Source organism: Oncorhynchus clarkii, chromosome 23 (assembly GCF_045791955.1).
Source record: "Oncorhynchus clarkii lewisi isolate Uvic-CL-2024 chromosome 23, UVic_Ocla_1.0, whole genome shotgun sequence".
NCBI lineage: Eukaryota > Metazoa > Chordata > Actinopteri > Salmoniformes > Salmonidae > Oncorhynchus > Oncorhynchus clarkii.
Window position 1 is genome coordinate 15,046,905 of NC_092169.1, and position 24,000 is coordinate 15,070,904.

A 24,000-nucleotide genomic window follows, 5' to 3' on the forward strand; every position below is an offset into this window, starting at 1 on the left:
TGTGCGTGTCTGCGTGTGTGCGTGTGTGCGCATGTGTGTGTGTGTGTGTGTGTGTGTGTGTGTGTGTGCATTCATTCGTTCACATATACACGTCAGCTGGATATGCAGTAGCAATACCTTATTTCAGCCAGTCAAAGATATCCGCTTCCGGGCTGAATTTACAGTGGCTTGTTGACAAAACCAGTCATTTCAGCAGTCCAATCTGAAACTCACTTCCTCCTCACAGTTTTCTGCCTTCTTTACCATAGTCACACTGTCCAGTCCCTCAGTCCTGCTTCATCTTCAGAATGTGAGAAGCCGAGGAACAGGCAGGCAGCCAGTGACCCCTGTGTAGCTGCCTGGGTGTTGTGTCGGGACATTCTTTACTCAGACTTGCTAATGGAGTGGAGGACAGGCTGCATCTAAATGATGTGATTATCACTGACGCTGCCAACTATAATCAGGGGCTCAGAGAGAGATCCACTGAGACAGGTTTTTGCTAGGCTAGACAAGTGCTAAGTGGCCAGTGGCCGTTTATTTACTGCATTTGATTTGTAATAGAAGAGCAGAGGGAGAGAGAAAGAGATGGAGACAGAGAGATGTGTTGGGCTTAGTTGGAATATACAGTTACACGATCGTGTTTGCATAGTGTACATAAAGACGATCCCAAAGAAAGGTGGGCTCCTGATTTGAAGTATGTCAGATCTTCGAGTGAGAGAGCCGAGAAAGCCACAGGGATGGTGGGGAATTTCCATGCTCGTGGATTGTGTCACTTGTGGCAGCACAGACAGCCTCAAATAAGTTTTCTTTTGGGTAGTCCCAGTTAGGGGGCTGTATCAGATCCGCAGCACGGTATATAACTGGGCTGCACACTCAAGATGAACTTCTGGAGAGGGGGAAATAACTACCAATGTCAAGGTAGGAAGGGGTTGAGGGAACATTGACTAATTATGGGCTTGGTTGACCGAGTTGTGCGTCAGCATGCGTCCGTGTCTGTGTGTGTGTCGCAGTTTACTTTTATGTTGCGGAGAGTCTCCTCACCCACGACCTCCACAGACAGCCATGCCAGCGTCCTATCCTCCTTGGTATTTACTCCGCCACTGAACCCAGTGGCTCCTTGTTTGACTTGACTAGACTGACAACAGTCTTCTGGGCCCCCTGATGTAGGCTAGATTCAGAGAAATGCTGTTGTTAGTCACCCGGGGTGGCAGCCCAAAATCTGCCTCAGCACAACATTGCCATCACAGGGTGATTCTGCATGTGTGGCATGACCACGGAGGGTCCCAAATCCTCTATGTCAGAAGTCAACAGAGGTTTACAAGGCCTTGTTGTCGCAGAGGAGGAGACATTGAGCACTGGCGACCTGAAAATGACTGCAGTGCAGATTGTTGTCCTTGCCCTCTCTACTTTCAAAGCGTTCCAAGGAAAAATGTAAATCAGTTCTGTGTAATTCTTCAGACCGGCTGACGAAAGAGCACATCAGATCATATCCATTTCCTCTTTCCCTCTGTGTGTCTGCCTGGCATGAACTCCTGTTAGTAATAACCCAGGCTGTCGGCATCTGAGCCCCCCGGGAGTACAAAAGGTGCTGTCTGTCATCATTGCTCTAAGTAAGATATGAACACCCATTCATCTTATGAGCTATCAAGGCGTGATCAGAATATGAATGAGGTTGTGCCATCTAAGGGTTTTTTTAAGTACCTTATTTAGTTGTGAAATGACAGAAATGTCATACTGTCCGTCAATCAGGCCCTGCAGGATGACTAGGTTTGAGATACTCTACGACCATTATGTGGCGTCCGCCCCGACACCTCCTAGTCCTAATTAGATCTACATTGCTTGACTGCACGTGGAGAAAAGATGGGGATTTTAAGATAATATTATCCACTGAAACGTATTGTAATATCATTTCCTGGACGGTGTAGCCGGCACATGGCATCAGCTGATAAAACAGTCACTGGGGTGTAGGGGGATCCAAATTCCACAAATGTATTAAAAGACTAGAGGGGACAAGAGAGCAGAGCCCACGCCTCTCCCCAGGCCTGGTGGATCTGCTCTGGGTCCTCAGCTGGGGAGGAGATGATGGACAGTCTCAGGCTGGTCGGAGCAGATTGCTTTGTCTGCTAGTGGAGTTAAGCTTTCTCGGCCTGTGTTTTTTCCCAACACAGATCATGGGGTTCCACCGCTCTGGTGTGTTATCAGCAGCAGGCATTCTATTTACGAGGGCCTGCTCAGTGGCCTGCTCACCCTAGCTTTGGTCCCTCCTAAAGAGCAGGGGTAAACACATCTACAACCATAGCAAGTAGATTAGGGCAGCAGACATGTTGACGTGGTGGTGGTCATCACTACTTCCAGGGAGATGTTGTAAGTGAGAGTTCAGTGTGTTTTTCCTCGGTGGTAAGGAGGAAGCACAATGTGTTTTCTGGCTGGTCCGCCTTACCTCTATGCCCCTAGCAGGCAAAAGAGTGAACTGATGACAGTGCAACGTCCATAGAATTACAGCTGCCAAATCCCCCCTAGGCGGAGGCGAAGCATCACAGATCCCCTCACAAACCAGATGCCAAGTTTTAGCTACAACTCGACTCTGTGTAATGTCCTGTTAAAGAAAGTGATTATGTCCAATGTCAAGGTTTATCTTCAAACCTTTTTTGGTCCACGCAATGACAAGTTTACCAACCTGGTCCACCCAGTGCCAAGACTCTCAGTCCTTTTAGTCCTCTGACTTATTGAAGCAGTCATGTCTGATGTCAGCTTTTCCACAATGCCATGACAACCGTCACCCTCCTGGTCGATCCACACCAGCCTCCTAGCTCGGTGCCAGCCCTTATCCTCATCTGTTGCTTTTAAGAAGGCTTTTCAAAATGTCGCCTGTCCAGAGCCAACTACCCATCTTCACCATTCACGACACCGCTCACTGTCAGATTGCAAGTTTACCCAAAACCTATTTTTTTGTGCCAGCCACCTGCCAATACCAGTCCCTTACACTGTATCATTAGCCAGCTTTACATACTGAAGGTAGGCCAGCCTAAAGTCATACAGTATAGTTGTGTTGTAGGCCTATAAGTCTCTGGCTCAGCCCACTTGCTGCCATTTATAGTACTGTAATTACAGATTTTTCACGTCCAGTGTTCTGTCCTTTGGCTTTAGTCTCTTACTGTCAGAGTTGTCAGGGTGGGAGGGAGGTTAGAGGAGGACAGGGGTTGATAATGAGGTGAAGCAGCAGTGTGTATCCATCTCTCCTCCTGTGGTTGGTTGGTTGGTACATACAGTACACACTCTGTTATCACAGAAACCCCCAGGGAGGACAGCTGTTACAAACAGACATTTCTCTACATTTAGGATGTTTTTATTTACGATTTTCTTACTTTCTTATGTAGACATACATAGACTGGTTAAAAGTCAAACAAGAATGTCAATGTAATGTATGTGCCACAAGCTTGGCTGCAGCTAAAGGTCTGATCAGGTCTGATCATTATGTTTAAAATATGCTTCACCGCGTGGTATAAGTAGAATATGATGTTGTTGTTGAAGACACACAGACACGCACTAAGAGGCATGTGTAATTTCCCCATAGCCCTCCACTTCAGAAGTCGGTTTCTTCAAACGGCCCAGATTACCCAAGATCCTCTGTGATTGAAGACTTAGGTCTGCCTGAGCGGCGGATACATATTTATGAACTAAGGGGCTTGCAGACCAAGCTGTGTCGCTTTGTTGTATTGCTTGTTTGTTTGTTTGTTTGTTTGTCTTTGTGCTTATGAAACTGTGTCGAATCAGAGCACAACTGATGTCGGTAGACCGTTAAATATGTGCCAAGGCCTTATGAATGAATAAGCATGGTTGGGAAGGTTACTTTCTAAATGTAATCTGTTACAGTTACTAGTTACCTGTCTAAATGTATAATCAGTAATGTAACTTTTGGATTACCCAAACTCACTTTTGGTTTACTCAGAAGTCTAGGGCACTGCATTGCAGTGCTAGCTGTGCCACCAGAGACTCTGGTTCGCGCCCAGGCTCTGTCGCAGCCGGCCGCGACCGGGAGGTCCGTGGGGCGACGCACAATTGGCCTAGCGTCGTCCGGGTTAGGGAGGGTTTGGCCGGTAGGGACATCCTTGTCTCATCGTGCACCAGCGACACCTGTGGCGGGCTAACCAGGTCGCCAGGTGCACCGTGTTTCCTCCGACACATTGGTGCGGCTGGCTTCCTGGTTGGATGCGCGCTGTGTTAAAGAAGCAGGGCGGCTTGGTTGGGTTGTGTTTCGGAGGACGTATGGCTTTCGACCTTCGTCTCTCCCGAGCCTGTACGGGAGTTGTAGCGATGAGACAAGATAGTAACTACTAACAATTGGATACCACGAAATTGGGGAGAAAACTGGGTAAAATAAAAAAAACTTTAAAAAAATAATAATAAAGAGGAAGACAAAAATTATCCAGCAAAAGCATTTGGTGTGTCATCAATGCGGTCTCTGACTTGTGGTCAGACTCGCGCAAGTGGAAGAAACTTTAACTAGCACATTTTTTATATGCTGAATTTAATGTCATTCAGAAAACAGAAAGGTGTCATTGTGTATCCTTTCTGAATTTAAAAGTAATCTAAGAAGTACATTTACTTATGAATTCAATTATCCTAAATGTACTTTTAAAGCAAATTTGAACCGGGAATTACATGCATTTGGGAATGAATCAGATCATTCTTGAACGTAATATCCTGTTGGACTGTTTTATGGAAACTCTGACCTTGAACGGCAGGAACATTCTATATTGGTTGTGCCCATATCAAAGGATTGTGCACACAACTGGTTGAATGTAACAGTGTATCTCCATAGCAACACTTTGCACTCAACAAGTTGCCATTATCTTTGCCCCTCAGGTATCCATTTCCTACTGTGTTCAGCACCTGCAGTAAGAAGGACCTGGCAGCCAGTCTGGAGAAGGGAGTGGGGATGTGTCTGTACAATATGCCTGAGGTCAAGGTGCTCTACGGGGGACAGAAGTGTGGCAACGGATATGTGGAGGAGGGAGAGGAGTGTGACTGTGGAGAGCTGGAGGTACAGTAACATTCATCCACACAGAACACAGAGGAACATTTTTCATAACATATTGTACAGTTTAAATACTAACGTATTGGACCACCAGTCACTATCCAGACTAAAGAACAAAAAGAAATACAAAAAAAACATGAACACTCACACAGAATAGCAACAAATGACACACAGTAACTACAGGCAGTCAGGGGCGGCAGGTAGACAAGTGGTTAGAGCGTTGGACTAGTAACCGAAAGGTTGCTAGATTGAATCCCCCAGGCTGACAAGGTCAAAATCTGTTGTTCTTCCCCTGAACAAGGCGGTTTACCCCGTCATTGGCCGTCATTGAAAATAAGAAAAATATTTGTTCTTAACTGACTTGCCTAGTTAAAAAAAAAATATATATATATAGTAAAGCACAACTCACACAAGGAAGCACAAGCATATGAAAAGGTTTGTGTAGCATGCTTTAATATGTGCTGCGTCGGAAATAACGTCACTCTGAGAACTGCATTGATCTGTGGGTATTTATTTGCCACCTGCACAGCGTTGACAAAAACAGTTTGCATTGTCAGATCTTGCAGAAATGCTCTTGCGCACCTGTCAGGGTACAGCCAACCGTTAAGTACATGGAAACATTACAGCATCATACCCCACAGGCTGCGTGGCTAACCTAGCTAGCGAGTTACAGTAAATAAAACTTCTTAAAACGCTCTCATGCATGGTAAGTATAATTACAGGGGTAAGAAAAAGTATGGTAAGCCTTTGGAATTACTTGGATTTCTGCTTAAATTGGTCATACTAATTGATCTGATCTTCATCTAAGTCACAACAATAGACAAACACAGTGTGATTAAACTAATAACACACAAACAATTATACGTTTTCATGTCTTTATTGAACACACTGTGTAAACATTCACATTGCAGGGTCGGAAAAGTATGTGAACCCTTGGATTTAATAACTGGTTGACCCTCCTTTGGAAGCAACAACCTCAACCAAACATTTTCTGTAGTTGCGGATCAGACCTGTACAACGGTCAGGAAGACTTGTGGACCATTCCTCTTTTTAAAAAACTGTTTCAGTTATTAAGCAATATTCTTGTGATGTCTGGTGTGAACCGCTCTCTTGAGGTCATGCCACTGCATCTCAATCGGGTTGAGGTCAGGACTCTCACTGGGACACTCCAGAAGGCGTATTTTCTTCTGTTGAAGCCATTCTGTTGTTGATTTACTTCTGTGTTTTGGGTCGTTGTCCTGTTGCATCACCCAATGTCTGTTGACCTTCAATTGGTGGACAGAGCCTTACATTCTCCTGCAAAAAGCCTTGATAAACTTGGGAATTTATTATTCCATCGATGATAGCAAGCTGTCCAGGCCCTGAAGCAGCATAGCAGACGCAAACCATGATGCTCCCTCCACCATACTTTACAGTTGAGGTTTTGATGTTGGTGTGCTGTGCTGTGCCTTTTTTCTCCACACATTGTGTTGTGTGTTCCTTCCAAACAACTCAACTGTAGATTAATCTGTCCACAGAATATTTAGCCAGTATCGCTGTGGAACATCCAAGTGCTCTTTTGCGAACTTCAGACGTGCAGCAATGGGGTTTTTTGGACAGCAGTGGCTTCTTCCGTGGTGCCCTCCCATGAACACCATTATTGTTTAGTGTTTTACGTATCGTAGACTCGTCAACAGAGATGTTAGAATGTTCCAGAGATTTCTGTAAGTCTTCAATTGATGCTCTAGGATTCTTCTTAACCTCATTGAGCATTCTGCAGAGGACAACATACCTTTTCCCAAGGATAGGTTACCAAACAAATGGACTGAACAAACCAAGGATGCACTATCAAACCTGACATTACACACTGTTTTAAACATGAGATTATACAGTTTAGTGCTTTTACATCAAATTCATTGACAGCAACCCAGCTGTCACAAAAATACACATACAATGTAAATTACTCCAAAAATGAATGTATCACCTCTTGAGAGGACCCCTTGACCCAGTCACCTCTGCTCTAGAAATAAAATGCCTGTGCATAATCTATGGTAACAACATCATTCTGCTACATTTGCGTACGTATAGCTGCATGCCATGCTGTCAACATTGTTATTTTGCCACAAAGACAAATACACTGATGTGTAAAACAACTCCATGCATAACACTACAAAACACTGGAGACCCTCAGCTATTTTCAGCCATTTACCCAGGCCCCCCCTCTCCCTGTCAGCCTTCCATATGTGCCGAGCACTGCCCTGAAACCGTGCCACAATGTCACATCCTGTTCGTTTACTCATTAATCAAGTGTGCCGTCCAGATTTGTGACAATCCTAATAAACAAGAGAGTAATCAGGGCGAGGTGGAGCTTTCTTTGTCTGTGCCATCAACACAACAGAGCACCACACTGACATGGCTGCCATGGGAGCTGAAGCCAGTCCAAACCAGTCCAGACCCACATCTGGGGAACAGGTACTGGAGCAGTATTCAGCATCACCACAGCAGCTGCTCTCACATCCCACAGAATATCAGAAATCCCTCAGGCACTGTGCTGAGGTGTTCGTCTTAAAACAGAACAGCAAGAAAGCTGGTCATGAACTGGATGTGGGTGTGTTTTTGTTTTCATTGTTGTCTTAAGGATGACAGAATGGTTAAGGATACCATTAGGGGGAGGGGGGGGGGGGGGGTCTGATGAAGATGCATTTGATATGCACACAATAGAACTCTTTCAGCACTCCCATTCCATCATACACCCACATAACTCTCTGTATCCACTCCTCTCCGAGGTGACTAGCTCATTTACTGTGGCATCCAATGACTAAACTAATAAACAGAACATACAGTATCTGTGCTTTTGAGTCTACCCCAGTGATACACACTGATGTCATTCGATCTAAAGTGTTTACAGATTTGTCAAGCAATGATGAGACCAGTGTCACCTCAATTACAGTATGAGGTATTTCCAATCAGGTAATGATTAGTACTCTGTAATGCCAGCTGTGTGGTTTGGGTTGGCATACTACCATTCCATTACCCCCCCCTCCATGTGCCCCTCCGTGACCCGGTGATGTCACCACAAGCCCAGTTGGACCGGGGGATGAAAGCATCCCTCTCTCCCCATAAACAATAGGCTGACGTCAGGCCACAAGAGCACAACCAATCCCATAAAACTCCCTTCAACAGTGAAGCAGAAGCCAACTAAGCCACCTCTAGTCCTGACCCATCAGAATCAACATGTCGTCAGACCACAGCGTCAAAGCACCAGGGTCTTGTTGGGAAGTAAAAAGGAGAGATGGTGTAGCCGGGACTCTGTTGTGGCCTGGAAGAGAATATTCATGGGGTTCAGCTTCTAATTAAAGATCTAAATGGGGTTTCAACACCGTTCTCTACTCTGTCCTTTACTCCTTTAATCTATCACATGAACCCTCTACTTCTACTCTCTCTCCCTCTCTTAATCCTAGTTAATTTCTCACTCCATCACCTCTTGTCATTCCCTCTCCAGCAGCTATCTGTCTCTCTCTAACACCCCTTCATTCTCTTCATCTCACTCCCTGTGTGGGCTCATTTTCCTTTTGTTGTGTTTCAGTGTTTGTCATCTCCAGCACTCAGGAGCCTCAAAGCCCCACCAACCTCACCTCACCACACCCCACCAACCACTCAACTACCTCTACAACATCCTTTCACTCGATTCACCTTCAATGAAATCTCAAACATTGTGCCCTTACCCTACCACACCCCCAACCTACAATACACCCTAAACTTGATCTGTGTCTCCACATCCACCCACCCATTGTATAGAATGCACATCAATGGACATTAAAACAGAATGCTGTTTTAACACCAGAGCGAACCAATTCCGAAACATATGAGCCCCGTACAGGGACCCTGACAGAGAATGGGCTCTCTCCTGTCTGTTTGTGCCGTGGTATTGTATCTCCAGGCTTTAGCTCACAGCGTTAAAGGGCTGACTGTGGGACTTGAGGACTGACGGTGCTCTGTCCGACCAGCTGACCTGGAAGACTGATCTGACATGGACACAGCAACGACAGCTGAGATTCGGGGGTCCAGACCGATAATGAGGTCCATTTGTTGTTTTGTGTCTCAGGAATGCATGAACCCCTGCTGCAATGCCACCACCTGCACCCTGAAGGGAGATGCCGTGTGTGCACACGGACAGTGCTGCGAGGACTGCAGGGTAAGACTGCTCTTTCTGTTTCTATCTTTCTACCTCTCCCTCTCTCACAAATGTCTATCCCTCCCTCTCTCTCCGTCCCTCGCACTTTTGCTCTCTCGTGATGTCTCTTTCTCTCTCTTTCTCCCTCTTTCCTCCCTGTTGAAGTGATAAAAAAAAATCTAATTCTCTGCTCCATTGACATGTTAAAAAAGTGAGAGTTTACAGTAAAAAGAAAATGTAGACTTTTAAATCAAGGTGTATTCAAGCACAGGGCCCTCCAGAGTACAAAAAAAGATGCCAAACATTTTCAATTTAGTTTGCCCTTCTGATTCCATTGTCATTGAGTTGTGGGTGTGTGGTTATTTGTCTGTCTATGTGTTCTCTCTGCAGCTGAAGCCTGCTGGCACACCGTGTCGAGAATCCAGTAACTCCTGTGATCTGCCAGAGTTCTGTACTGGTGCCAACCCCCACTGCCCTGCCAACGTGTACCTGCATGACGGGCACTCTTGCCACAAAGTGGACGGATACTGCTACAACGGCATCTGCCAGACCCACGAGCAGCAGTGCATCACACTATGGGGACCAGGTCAGTAGGGCGCCCCCCAGGGGACTGGAAGTCTTGATTGATTTTATTGTTTTGACAGTCTTCCATGTTTGGAGAGATCAGATGAATACATCTAACTTTCCTTAACATGTTTCTTGAAGTAGCTAAGGAACAATTAATCCTAGTTTATAAATCAGTTCAATGTCAAGGGAGAGACCATGCAGCACCTGGACAGAACAAGATGACAGACATCATGGAAACAATCCTTTTGATGAAGACAGGTTCCTCCTCAGTTGACCTGCCTTAACATCTGGAGGTCAGGGGTTACCTTTGGCTCATGGGATGCTTTGTTACATCTCTGACTCATCACATCTCGCTCTCTCCCTCTTCCCCTCCCTCTCTCACTCTCTCTCTTTCCTTCTCACTTCCCCCCCTCTTCTCTCACTCTCTTTCTATCTTCCACTCTCTCTTTCTCCTGCAGGAGCCAAACCTGCCCCGGGGATCTGCTTTGAGAGGGTCAACTCAGCAGGAGATCCTTACGGGAACTGTGGCAAGGACTCCAAAGGATTGTTTGCCAAATGTGAAGCCCGGTAAGACTTAGCAGCTGTTGTGATGTATGTCATGTCTATTGACCTTAAAAGCAAAAAGAGCTAGCTAGAAAGACCAAGGAATAAAACAATGTTGTTTATCTGAATTGGTATTATCAAGAGTGCCAATTGACAATCAGCATGGCACATTATGTGGGAGAAATAGTCTAGGAAGGAACAATAATTAAAAACACAATTTGGAGATGATATAAGGCAAATTACAGTTTGAAGCATTCATGAACACTTTATACTATTCATGTCGGCTAATTGTTCTTGGATCTCTAATCAAGCATTTGTTAATTGATGTAATTGCTTTAATGACTGGAGGACTGAGGGAGTCATTAAGGTGAGACAAAGGCTCTCTAGTTGTCTTTCATCTTTGGTTACAATTACACACCATCTCTCACATGTCAGAGATTGTCAGTGTTTAACTTTATGCCTTGTCATTTGTGTGTGTGTGTGTGTGTGTGTGTGTGTGTGTGTGTGTGTGTGTGTGTGTGTGTGTGTGTGTGTGTGTGTGTGTGTGTGTGTGTGTGTGCGTGTGTGCGCATTAATTTGTGGGTTGGTTTTTTTAACACAGAGACGCAAAGTGTGGTAAAATTCAGTGTCAAGGAGGGGCCAACCGGCCTGTGATTGGCACCAATGCCGTCTCCATAGAAACCAACATCCCTCTTCAGGAAGGAGGGAGAATCCTGTGTCGGGGGACACACGTTTACCTGGGTGATGACATGCCTGACCCTGGACTGGTTCTGGCTGGCACCACGTGTGGAGAGGGCATGGTGAGGGCACTCTGTAGGGCGCTGCACCTGTTATCAAGCAGAACTAGAGAGAGACTATAGTCACCAGTGGTGGGGATGCTAATGCCAAGGCTTGTATTTAGCCCAATTCCAAACCAATCACTTACTGTCATCACTGGGATCATTTGAATTGGGTCTCAGAGAATGGAATAGAATGCAGTTCTCGGAAGATAGACCTTCCATTCAATAGCTAACATCACATTTGGAGTACTACAGTACTTCACATTTGATAAGTAATTTATTCAATAGGACTCTTTCTCTGTTCCATAGATGTGTCTAAATCGTCAGTGCCAGAATGTCAGTGTGTTTGGTGTGCACCAATGTTCAGGGAAGTGCAGTGAACGAGGGGTGAGTACTCCTTGTTGGAGGGTATCATTTTATGTTGCGTATCTAGAATGTGGTGACTTATTTCCCTATGTTAGCGTAACACTGTTGTCATGACAATAATATTAATGCATCACAGCATCTTGTTGACCTCAACATTGCCACACTGTAGAGTAGTACAGTAGGCCCTTTACTACACAGAGCGCCAATGTAGTTATCGTAGTTGTAGTTAACTCACTGCCCGTGAGTCATGGCAGCTACCCCGATGGTTTTACAATCAATCTTCATCTCTCCAGATGGTTTAAATCAATCCCATCTAATGGCATCATTTATGTTCTGCTTAAAGTGCCATCCATCATCTTTTGGCAAAGAGAAGGCAGGCCAAGCAGCAGGAGAAAATACTAGCAAGTAGCTATAGTCTGGAAGCATCAAACTGCACTAGTCAAAATGCTCACTGCTGTTCGAATAGGTATTAATACTGCGAAGAGAAGCCTTTTATTTTGTATTTACTTTGTTGTTTAGTTCTAGCACACAAGTCTTCCTGTTCAATGAATGAATGAATGAATGAATGAATGAAAAGCAGGACCCTGGGCCAGATTTTCTTACTGTGACTTTTGAACCTCTGCATGGTTGCCCCACCTTTAACAGAGGTGAATATAAAACACAGAATCAAAGCTGGAGTAAGAAATGGCCCTAGTCTACCTTAATAATAATTGCTTCCTTTACGTTTGATTTGACATTTAATTGGATGATGTCTGATCCAGTCATTCGTTAAGAACAGGTGGAACTAGGTGGTGATGTCACCCCTATTACTAACTACACATTAGTGTCTTTATTTATCTCAATTGAATTCAGACCATAGAATTTGGAATTAGAATACTAGAATGGATGTGAACCTTCTTATGATGGTCCAAAGGTCAGCCATGTTGGTCAGAGTTGGTCAACCTTGGTTTGCCCGTGTCATAAGATATTGTTTAAAACAATGAATGTGAATAATTAATCTTCACTGTATGTGTGTTAGCTAGCTAGCCAGAAATTTTAGAGGAATATTTCCATAAATTTGTTTAATTAACTGCCAATATGCCAACATTCCATTCTATCAATGCTGTCGATCCACAGCCATACAAAGTCTCAAATCAGTTGATGATAGGACTTATATTTTCGGTTTACTATAATTCTATTACATCATTTCTGATACATCACATGTCAAACTTTTATTCTCCTGCGTAAGTAAAAGCAGGAAATGCATCACCTATGCCTCAACTGCCGTTAATTCAAATTAGACTGGTTTTGGATTTCTATCTGACCAAGATGGCTGCCATTTTCACCCCATTATGGAACATAGAGTGTTTATGACATAGCCCCTCTAGTAATTGAATACAATCTCTATGATTTCAAACCCACATGATCACATGGTCACAACCTTAACCAACCCAAGACTTTAAATAAATCCAGAGCCAGTATGCATCTCCATATGTGGCTCAGTGTAGATGTCATTCTGTATAACGTTAAATGTGCATGAGTGTGTTTGCAAGTGTACAGTACGTTGTGACATAATCCTATCACATCTTTAGAGCTCCCCTCAGGGGTTCTAATGTGTCCTTAAGTCTTGACCTGACCACCTCTGACCCCAAACACTCCACACACATAAGGGAGTGTCAGTCACTCTGAGGCAGGCAGGGAAAGCTCTTCCCAGTTCGGGGCCAGATCCGATCTGGAGCAATCCCAGCCACAGACTTCCCTGCAGCTGACAGCTGGACTCCATTATCCCTCCAGGGAATCTTGTTGGATCCTTTTCCCGCTCGGATAACTGTGTTTTGGGATGGGCTCTCCCCTGTACATGTTTTCTCCATCATGTTTGACACTGCACAGTCTATGGTGCCCGCCACATGAAAACCGATGGGTCTGATGGAACGAGTGTATAGTTTATTTGTAGAAGTAATTCAAGCATTTCAGATCTGGGCTTTTCTGAGGAATTTTCTGAGGAATTGCAGGCCTGTGGGCCAGATGAATGCATCTCTCGTATGTCATGTGTGTCATAGGCAAGTACAATGCACAGTGGTAGCTTATAAAGTACGTAAAATAAGTCATGCATACTTGCCATATCCCATGGATCCTTGCCATGTAGTCTCTCACTACTGTGTGTTGGATGATCCCTAGAGCCTAGAGGCTTAGCACACAAGTATTCCTTTACTCTGACCAGTATCTATTGGTAGAACACAAGATATGGACAGTATTGTATTGTACAGGTGAAGATGTGTCAACTGAATATTAACCAGCATGCGTTGGGATCCTAGGTGTGCAACAACAAGAAGAACTGCCATTGTGAGGAGCACTGGGCCCCTCCCTTCTGTGAGAGGGCGGGGTTTGGAGGCAGCCTCGACAGCGGACCAATGAGACTGTCAGGTACAGTACACTCTGTCCTCTTTATACTTCACTAACTGCACCCTGTGTTCCACTAACCTGGGCAGATTAAGAGAGTTAGTTTGGGATAATAATCAGGGTAACACCTTTAGCTGTACTTTCATAACCTGCTCACAGAAAGTTAGTTACTTTGAAGCTCGACTAAGCTCTCCAAACTTGCAGACGGATCTACCTCAGTCACCTATTCACCCTAGCGACATACAACTCATTACAACTAGACACGTACAACTTTCCCTGTCTGGTCATTCAAGAACGGAAGGAAATAATCATTTAAATCATGTCAAATGTACTAAAACCCTGCTGTGGCTTCTATTAACACTCCCTGTGTGTCTTGTTTGTGCCGTGCTGTAGATGTGCGTGTGTGTGTATTAATGTGCGTGTTGTCGTATGTGACGTCAGCCGACAGCAGGGGGGTTGCCGTGGCGATCCTGGCCACCCTCCTCAGCCTGATGGGTGCTGGGTTCCTGGTATTTCTCAAGAGGAAGACTCTGGTCCGTCTGCTCTTCACCAACAAGAAGACCACCATGGATAAACTGAGGTACAGTAGTACACCTCCTCCCACACCTGCGTTTCATTTTATGTTCTGGATATCAAGACAAAATACTTTTATAGAGATGCTTTCGTGTAGAGATGATTATCTTGTAGAAATTACAGAGATATTGTTTCTAATATGCATTATGGTCCCATGGTCTCTCTCTGGTGATTTGATGTGTTCACAGCGATAGTAACCTTGTGACTCCACTAACCACTAACCATGTGAGAGGAAGACGCATAGTCCAGCACATAGTCCTCACAATGCACGTGGGCCTTGTGTACAGAGGAAGGCCTGTTACTGTGTGTCTCAAAGCTGCAGCTTTTTAAGAGATGTATAATAGTAGTTTGTAGAAGACTAGTATAGTAGTTGGAATGTTACCTCTCTGTCTTCATAGGTCTGTTGGATCCACCAGAGCAACCAGTCCCAGCCAGACTCAGTCCATGTACAGTTCACGACGCAAGCCCCCAGCCAAGCCCCCAGCCAAGCCTCCAGGTGCCAGCGTATACAAGGTGGGTCTCTTTCTGCTGCTGAGTTAACGGGCAGCTGATTTTCCCTGTTAGTCACTTTAGTAGAACACAGACTGTTTGTTACACGTGAGGGAGCTGGAGTTTTTCCCCCAACCTTACCTTATGATCAATTGATTAGTATGGTTCACTTATAGGCCTACACAATGGAAGATTTAACAAGTACACTTTGCATTGTATAAAAGATGGATGTAGGGAGAGCTAAAACGTGTGTTAGCAAAGAAGTATTACAAACTAACTGCTGACAAACTATCGGTCACACATCATTGGATTTCTAATGCAATCCTACTGTATCAAAACCGCAGCACCACAACAGGGAATCAACTTGGTCTGAGACTTGCCATGCTTATCTGAACCTATTCATTCCAGACTTATTGTCAAAACAAGTTGACGGCTAAGCGTATAATTTATTTAGTCTCAGCGTCTCTTTCTTGAAGAAATATTAATGAGGCCACAGTATTGCTGGCAGAAGGCTGAAGAAACTTTGATTGAGAAGCCGCACCATTTAAATGAAATGGTGATCATGGTGCAGTATCATCATAGGGCTGTGTATAATGGTTCTGCCTGAGATAAAAGCCTTTGTGTACTTCGACACAGGAGAAAAGAGTTGGTGGAGTCAAGAGTAAGTTGCAAATTGGGATGGACTTGTTTTAGAATTGATAAGCATGTGTGTGCATGTGTGTGCGTGTGTGTGTGTGTTTGTGTGTGTGTGTGCGTGCGTGTGTGCGTGTGCGTGTGTGTGTGTGTGCATTAAAACATCCACAGTTGATTCCCATGGAGAACAGCTGGAGTGTATCATTGTGGTCAGAGTTCAGGAGTTAAGGGTTTGCTGGCTTGGCTAGGAAGGATGCTTAACCCAGTTCTGTCTCCAACACCAGTATTGTCTCCTCTAGTGAACGTGACTCTGGCTCCTCAGCAGTATTCAGTCTACTTGCTGTTTACTGTTTGTTCTGGCAGTCACAGTTCCCCCTGTCCAGATTTCCAGCAGACTGTCTGCAGGTCGCCTGGCGTAGCGTAGCTTCAGGCCAGGCCAGTTCAGCCAGTCTATCCATCTCCGGTGCAATTAGGTTTATTTTTGAGGACTAACAGCAGTTCTGGACAGGCAATCTGATGCTGGCTTTGACCGTTTCAGTGTGTTAGATTCACTTACTATGTTTTCTGTTATTGACTGCCTGTGAAACGTGTTAATTCATAGTAATAGTACATCCATGACGGAGAACATGGGTATAGTTTTAGCCTGGGTTCTCCTAGCTGTATCCAGCTACTGTACATAGGTCACAGGGGTTTGAAATGATTGTTTGTGAGACTCCAACAGGAAATAAGATAAATGATCTGAGGAGGAGCAGAGGGAGGAGAACATAATAGCTCAAGCCCTGACAGAAAACACAAACTAACAGCTCTCTTCTTTACCTCCCTTCCCCTCCATATCCCCTCCCCCTCTCTCCATCCTCACAGCCATCCCACCAGAGTTTGGAGCCTCTCCTCCCTTCACACAGTTTACATTCCCACAGCTTAAGGCGGTTGCCCAACTACCAGCCCATCCACATCAGCCACCCCATGCCTGTCTCCCTGAGTGTGGGACAGCAACCTCTGCCCCCAGTCCCACCCCACCACAGGGCCCTGCCGGCCCACACTGCCCTCTCCCCACCGCGGGCACCACCCTGCCACAGCCTGCCCAGACAGCAGCCCTACAGGATAGACCAGGTTAGTAGTCACTGTTCTGCCATGCCATCCGCAATGAATACAAATATCCAATGTATTTTCTGTAGGGCTGCACAATTAATTGAATGCACAACGAAATCGCAATATTGACATGTGCAATATCCATATCTCAAGAGATTCATATCACATGCAATACTTTGAAATGTCACTCAGCTGCATGCAATGTTTGTTTTTATAGTTTACTCATTCAAGTAGCGCAGTTCTTCCTCCTCGCTGTTAGATTCTCTATAAGTTTAGATGCTGTTCTGTTCTAGGTCAAATGCAGTCAACAGATTGTTCCAAACAAGAAAGATGCTGCTTTCCACTTTGCTTTTTAATATAAATCATTCTATTTCTAGGATTCCATCAGTTCACCCAAGTGTTTTGATCTATATCGCAAGTAAAATCGCAATCGCAATATTTTGTAAAAAAATTGCAATGATATTTTTTGCCCATATCGTGCTGCCCTAATTCCCTTTTTGGGGATTTCTTTGGAAATTGATCTTGCTGGAAACAACATAGTAAAAAGTAGATTTATTAATTCACACAATCCATAACATTTGATGAACATCAATTTAACAAGGGCAATCGGAAATACGTATTCCCTCACTCACTTATTCAAAACCCCTGCCTTGGGTCCCAATAGACATATTATTACACAATGGATAAGTTATGGACCATGCATACTAAATAGTGTGTTGCTATAACCCCTGGAAGGCATAGCTAAATAACTTAAATGAATGTGTTTGCTCAACTATTCTCATATGTTCATTCAGCTGGAAATGATTATTTGAGCAAATAAAGGCTTTACTAAAAAAAAGGCTGTGCAACTGGTTATACACAAACACACACACACAGTGCTTTTAACATACAATGTTTTCAACTTACATATTTGACACCCATTAGCATACAGTACATGAATACATTGTGCATGTCCATTCATACAGTAACTGTTATTCAACATGTCCTCTCAACCTTTTGGTTCACAGCATTCTGATCTTCCTGCTATAATGTCTGTGTCTATTATCTGTTAATCTGACTAGTTTCTCATCATGGATTTGATTGACTTATTTCAGCGACGTAAGGGTTTTCTGTGTAGTTGTCTAATGTTGGTGGGGCATATTTACTCTGTTTTAATTTTACTCCTTAATCACCATGATATATTTTAAAAAATGTACTTGATTGTACTTTTAACAGAGCTGAGATTGTGTGCAAAGTGTAGTAATACAGGTGAAATCAGTCATTGGCACAGACATGGTGGAGTAGCAGAAAGATCGGCAGGAAGGTCGGTATGCTGTGAACCTAGTGGGTGTGAGTTTAAATCCTAGGTGAGGATATGTTGAATAATAATTACTGTCCAAATTAACATGCACAAAATAATCATGTGTGTCAAATATGAAAACATGGTATGTCAAAAGCACTGTTTGTGGGTGTGTAAATAGTTCCACAGCCTTTTTAGTTTAGATGGCCAAATAAAATGTTTTTTGTTGAATGAACATTTGAGACGAGTTGAGCAAACACATCATTTTAAGTTGCCTGAATTTTTGCTTAAGTTTTCTCAAGTTGGAGCTAAGTCTGGGCCAACAACATTTGTTTTAAAGTTCAGGTAACACTTGAGTAGTTGAGTAAACAAACAAATGCTGTGGAACCAGTTACAAACAACTAGAATTTTTTTTTACCGTGCGCTTCATCCTTAAAGTTGTTCTTCACAAATCCTGTTTTGTGCTGAGCCAGCAGGGCTGTTTCTAGAGTATGTAATTCAATCTGTCTGCTCAGGGCTCATGCAGGCAGGTGATCTGTATGCGTAGAGCACCATGTCAGATGTCCATGGCTTTATGAGGTGCAGAGTGCACTGGCAGATGCACGTCATTGTAAAAAAAATAAAAAATAGGAAGACATTAACTTTGAGATGTTACTATTCTCTCTGGTGTATAAAGCACAACTACTCCCAGATGTTAGGGAAGAGCCTGTAAGAGATGGAGAGAGACAGATATAGATCCAATGCATCCCCTTCTCCTGAGAAAGTCCCTGTTGAGGTGTGGCAACAGATGGATCACATATGTGAGAATGGAGTGTGTAGCAGCCTAGCAGCCTTTTTTTCTACAATTGTAAGGCAACTTCAAAGGCAACTTTGTGTCCTTCGGAAAGTTTTCCCACCCCTTGACTTTTTTACACATTTTATTACGTTCATTACATTATTCTAAAATGGATAAAAAAATATATAAATCCTCAGCAATATACACACAATACCCCATAATGACAAAGCGAAAACAGGTTTTTAAGAAATGCCTTATTTACATAAGTATTCCAACCCTTTGCTATGAGACTCGAAATTGAGCTGAGGTGCATCCTGCTTCCATTGATCATCCTTGATATGTTTCTACAACTTGATTGGTCCTACAGTTGACAGTGCATGTCAGCGCAAAAAAAGCCATGAGGTCGAAGTAATTATCCATAGAGCTCCGAGACAGGACTGTGTCGAGGCACAGATCTGGGGAAGGGTACCCCAAAAATTATGCAGCATTGAAAGTCCCCAAGAACACAGTGGCCTCCATTCTTAAATGGAAGAAGTTTGGAACCACCAAGACTCTTTCTAGAGCTGGCCGTCCAGCCAAACTGAGCAATCGGGGGACAAGGGCCTTGGTCAGGGAGGTGACCAAGAATCCTATGGTCACTCTGATAGAGTTCCTCTGTGGAGATGGGAGAACTTCCAGAAGGACAACCATCTCTACAGCACTCCATCAATCAGGCCTTTATGGTAGAGTGGGCAGATGGAAGCCACTCCTCAGTAAAAGGCACATGACAGCCCACTTGGCTGTCAAAAGGCACCTAAAGACTCTCAGACCATGAGAAACAAGATTCTCTGGTCCGATGAAACCAAGATGGAACTCTTATGCCTGAATGTCAAGCATCACGTCTGAAGGAAACCTGGCACCATCACTACGGTGAAGCATGTTGGTGGCAGCATCATGCTGATGGGGTGTTTTTCAGCGGCAGAGACTAGGAGACTTGTCAGGATTGAGGCAACAATGAAAGGAGTAAAGTACAGAGAGGTCCTTGATGATAACTTGCTCCAGAGTGCTCAGGACCTCATACTGCGGTGAAGGTTCACCTTCCAACGGGACAATGACCCTAAGCACACAGCCAAGACAACGCAGGAGTGGCTTCAGAACAAGTCTCTGAATTTCCTTGAGTGGCCCAGCTAGAGCCCAGACTTGAACCCGATCAAACTTCTCTGGAGACACCATAAAATAGCTGTGCAGCAACGCTCCCCATCCAACCTGACAGAGCTTGAGAGGAGCTGCGAAGAAGAATGGGAGAAACTCCCCAAATACAGGTGTGCCAAACTTATAGTGTCATACTCAAGAAGACTCGAGGCTGTAATCACTGGCAAAAGTGCTTCAACAAAGTACTGAGTAAAGCGTCTGAATACTTATGTAAATGTTATATTTCATTGTTTAAAAAAAAAAAAAATAGCAAAAAAATAACTGTTTTTGCTTTGTCATTATGGGATATTGTGTGTAGATCGATGAGGGGAAAAAATGATTTAATACATTTTAGAATAAGGCCGTAACCTAATAAAATGTCAAGGGGTCTGAATACTTTCCGGAGTCATTGTAAGTCCGATTTATCATTACTATTATTATTACTCAGGTTATCTTGTACTCAGGCTCTCTTGTACATATTTGTTTGTACATATATCTTTGAAACAAAACTTTAAAAATGATGAAATTCAAACTCGTGAGCTGTATATTTATGTAGTACCTACAACCCAAATGTCCACTATGCTATCTAACTGCCCGAGGGTTGTCAGCATGGTACAAAAGGTACATCTTGACTTGGGAGGTCTGCTGAGGGGCACAGTTGGTTTTGAATGTCCATATTATGTTATATGTTGTCCAATGTGACGTCTCGTCTACATAGACTACTGCAGTAGTGGAGTACCTGGTCCAGCACTACCCCCGCTGTGTGGGATTCATTCTCCATCTACCCAACACAGAGAGGTAGACACACAACACTTGAGGTATTAGATGTCCTTAACAACAGATCTAGTATCAGATTACCCTACCCCTTAACTATCAGAGAGAGGATAACCTATCTGATGCAGGATGAGTGGTTAGAGGCACTTCAACTTACTGGGAGCCACACCAGGCTGGAGAGAAGGCTTCAATCTGATTAGGTCTTTATTTCAACCTCTGTGGCGCCTCTGGTTTAACTGCATCAGGAGACGATTCAGCTGCCATCCCCAGGAGGTGATCTTATTCTTTGAGTTTAGTGTTTCAAAAGGCAAATTGAAGCAACAAACAGACCGCTGTTTCACAAGAAGTGGTCTCCACTGTTTGTCCTAATACAATTTAACTGAGTCCAAGTCACAAGATGTGGTTTAAGCTACAAAACATTAACACTAGTACTGTAGACTCAGTCAAATGTGTTTTTGTGGGGGCAGTCGTATCTGGTCTAAGAGCTTGATGATCGACTACAACAGAGTAGCCACTAATGATGACGTCACTGGGGATGGCCATTCATAACTGATTCGTTAAATGACACGTCATGTCTTCAGGTGCTGTTACAACCTCACTTCTCTACCTACCACACTATGTCATGCCTACCTACCGCTGCCATGTATGCATGGTCAAACCACTCACATAATGGAATAATAATCTTTCACATCAGGGGGTCACAGTTATTCAAGCATGGTTGATGTAAGTCACCTTCTTGCTGATGTGTGAAACATTACAGAGCTGGAAGACCCAACAAAGTCATCTAGTCCAGGACACACTTTACGCCCTTGAAGGACAAGCTCATATGTGTTATATAAATGGCATGTTATGGAAGATTCCAGACACTTTTTGGACGATTTTGTTGGAAGATCTTAATTTTATTCAATGAACACCAAAAAAAATAAAAAATACAAACAAAACGTAAAGTTTAGTAGGGCTAAACAGCACAGTACCAAAACAAGATCCCACAAACTACAGATGGGAAAAAGCTGCCTAAGTATGATCCCCAATCAGAGACAACGATAGACAGCTGCCTCTGATTGGGAACCATACCCGGCCAACAAAGAAATAGAAAACATAGATTGGCCACCCTAGTCACACCCTGACCTAACCAAAATAGAGAATAAAAGGGCTCTCTAAGGTCAGGGCGTGACAGATTTCACTTGGTTTTGAGAAACAGACCCCAACCAGCGATATACCTCCTCATTCTCATTCCGCAGTGCCAGGGCACGGATAAAAACAAAAGCTCCAAAAACACCAACTATAGTGATGTAGGTCATCAGATGTTGTACACATGTGTAACCGATGTGAAATGGCTAGCTAGTTAGCGGTGGTGCGCGCTAATAGCGTTTCAATTGGTGACATCACTCGCTCTGAGACCTGAAGTATTTGTCTCGATGGGTAAAGATGCTTTGTTACCCACGTTGCTTTGTGGGTGTTAGTTGTCTGTGTGTGCAGAGGGTCCCTGGTTCGAGCCCGGGTAGGGGTGAGGGGACGGACGAAAGTTATACTGTTACATTGATGCTGTTAGCCCGGATCACTGGTTGCTGCGGAAAAGGAGGAGGTCAAAAGGGGGGTGAAACTAACCGATGTGACATGGATAGCTGTTGACCCAGATCATGGGTGTCTGCTCCTCCTTGTTGATGTGTGCAGAGGATCCCTGGTTCGAGCCCAAGTTGAGGAGAGGGACGGAAGCTATACTGTTACACGTGAAATTGTGTCATTACAAACTTTATCTTTAAGTTACATTCCATTTTGTCAGACTCGAGCGATACTTTTCCATGTGCGAGCATGGGCATGCTTTCTCGTTCCTATTGTGGTGATACGGAAAGATGCTGAGACTCCGACTTTTCACTTTAAACAAAAAACAGTGATTGCAAAGTTAAACAAACCCTACAACTCAATGCACATCTCTATGTTAAGAACACAAAGTTTGGTAACAGAATGACGGCTCAAACAGCACAAACCATCATTCTGTTACCAAACTTTGCATCTGCATCGTTCTTCAAGTAAATGTGTTTTTGTAAAATGTTCAGTGGAAATTCTTCAAAGTTATCCTTGTGCATACAGTTGTATGGTTTGTTTAACTTTGCAATCATAGTTGTTTTTTTTTTACATTTTGGAGTCTTGGCCTCATTCTGTTATTGTAGAATTGCCTTTAACACTTCATTCTGTTCTCTAAATCCTTTGAATTTGGTGTTTGCTGTAACTTGGCACTTATTTGTGAGTTTTGCTCAAGGTTTGTTCCTTTCCTCCTACAAACTGTGCAGAGCAGCTGGGATGCTGCTAGCAGATGTTTGCCATTACCTCGCCCTCCCCATTTTAGATTAGTAACACATGATGGCACCTCATTTAGATAACCTTCCAGAGAGAGTTGCTATGGAGGTGGTGGCTACAGAACAGACAGATACATTATTCTGGTGACACTCTATAACACAGTGCCCTCTAGTGAGGTTTCTGTGCCAACACTACTCTTCAACTTCTGGTTTGTCGTTCCTAGGACCGTGAGAAGCCCAGTCCGCCCCAGAAGCCCCTGCCTGCAGACCCTCTGGACAGGCGTGTTTGGGTAGAAAGCAGCACCTCGGTGGTGGGGGTCCGCCTCCCTGGACCCATCCCTATCCCCATCCCCACCGTGCCCAGGACCCTGCTCACCATTCCACAACCAAACAGGTCTGTGCTACGGTGGGATGGCTGGCAAAAAGTTTATAGCTATATACTGTATGAATGAAAAATGTATGAAAATAAAATAAATGTTTGCTCTGCATGTTTTTTTTCTCCCTTTTCAGACCTGCACCCATACAATCCCAGAGACTGCCTAAGACTCATCATTTTGACCGCTGATCACAAAGAAATGGAGATGGAATAGTGGGGTGCTCTATGGACGGAGACCCATATTTGCACTACAAGACTCTACCAGACCTTTGCAACTTTGAAAGGGTCTCAGAGTTTTAGGAAAAGGGGACTGACTTCAAACATTGGTGCTATGCCTCTGAAAGGTGCTTTTGTTGTCCTCGCTCAGGTACAAATGAACCATTTAATGTCTACACCTTGTAACTCACTAAGCAGCAGTGTTAGGGACTGGGAGTTTATGTTCAGTTTGTCGTTAATAAGAACTGCTTTCGCATTCCAAGGCATCCACTCACTTCATAATCTGCAACAGTGTCGAACTGACATGTTGGAGATGTCAATTGCGGTGTGTCTCGACCACAGGTGGTAAGTTGGTGGCACCTTAATTGAGCAGGACGGGCTTGTGGTAATGGCTGGAGCAGATTAAGTAGAATGGTATCAAATACATCAAACACATGGTTTCCATGTGTTTAATGCCATTCCATTTGTTGTGTTCCAGCCATTATTATGAGCCGTCCTCTCCTCAGCAGCCTCCACTGGTTTCAA

General features: G+C 44.0%; 1 protein-coding gene across 1 annotated transcript in view; it reads left to right on the forward strand.

Moving 5' to 3' along the window:
- The window catches only part of LOC139381440 (disintegrin and metalloproteinase domain-containing protein 12-like), a 148,811-nt gene extending 125,030 nt beyond the window's left edge, over positions 1-23,781 (forward strand). Inside the window, exons 12-23 of the mRNA XM_071124957.1 lie at positions 4,846-5,023; positions 9,102-9,191; positions 9,561-9,756; positions 10,196-10,304; positions 10,882-11,080; positions 11,369-11,446; positions 13,720-13,828; positions 14,246-14,384; positions 14,776-14,890; positions 16,361-16,609; positions 23,108-23,277; positions 23,394-23,781. Of these exons, the coding sequence (XP_070981058.1) occupies positions 4,846-5,023; positions 9,102-9,191; positions 9,561-9,756; positions 10,196-10,304; positions 10,882-11,080; positions 11,369-11,446; positions 13,720-13,828; positions 14,246-14,384; positions 14,776-14,890; positions 16,361-16,609; positions 23,108-23,277; positions 23,394-23,448 (1,687 nt within the window). The 3' untranslated portion in view covers positions 23,449-23,781. The remainder of the gene's footprint in view (positions 1-4,845; positions 5,024-9,101; positions 9,192-9,560; positions 9,757-10,195; positions 10,305-10,881; positions 11,081-11,368; positions 11,447-13,719; positions 13,829-14,245; positions 14,385-14,775; positions 14,891-16,360; positions 16,610-23,107; positions 23,278-23,393) is intronic.
- Positions 23,782-24,000: the final 219 nt, after the last annotated feature.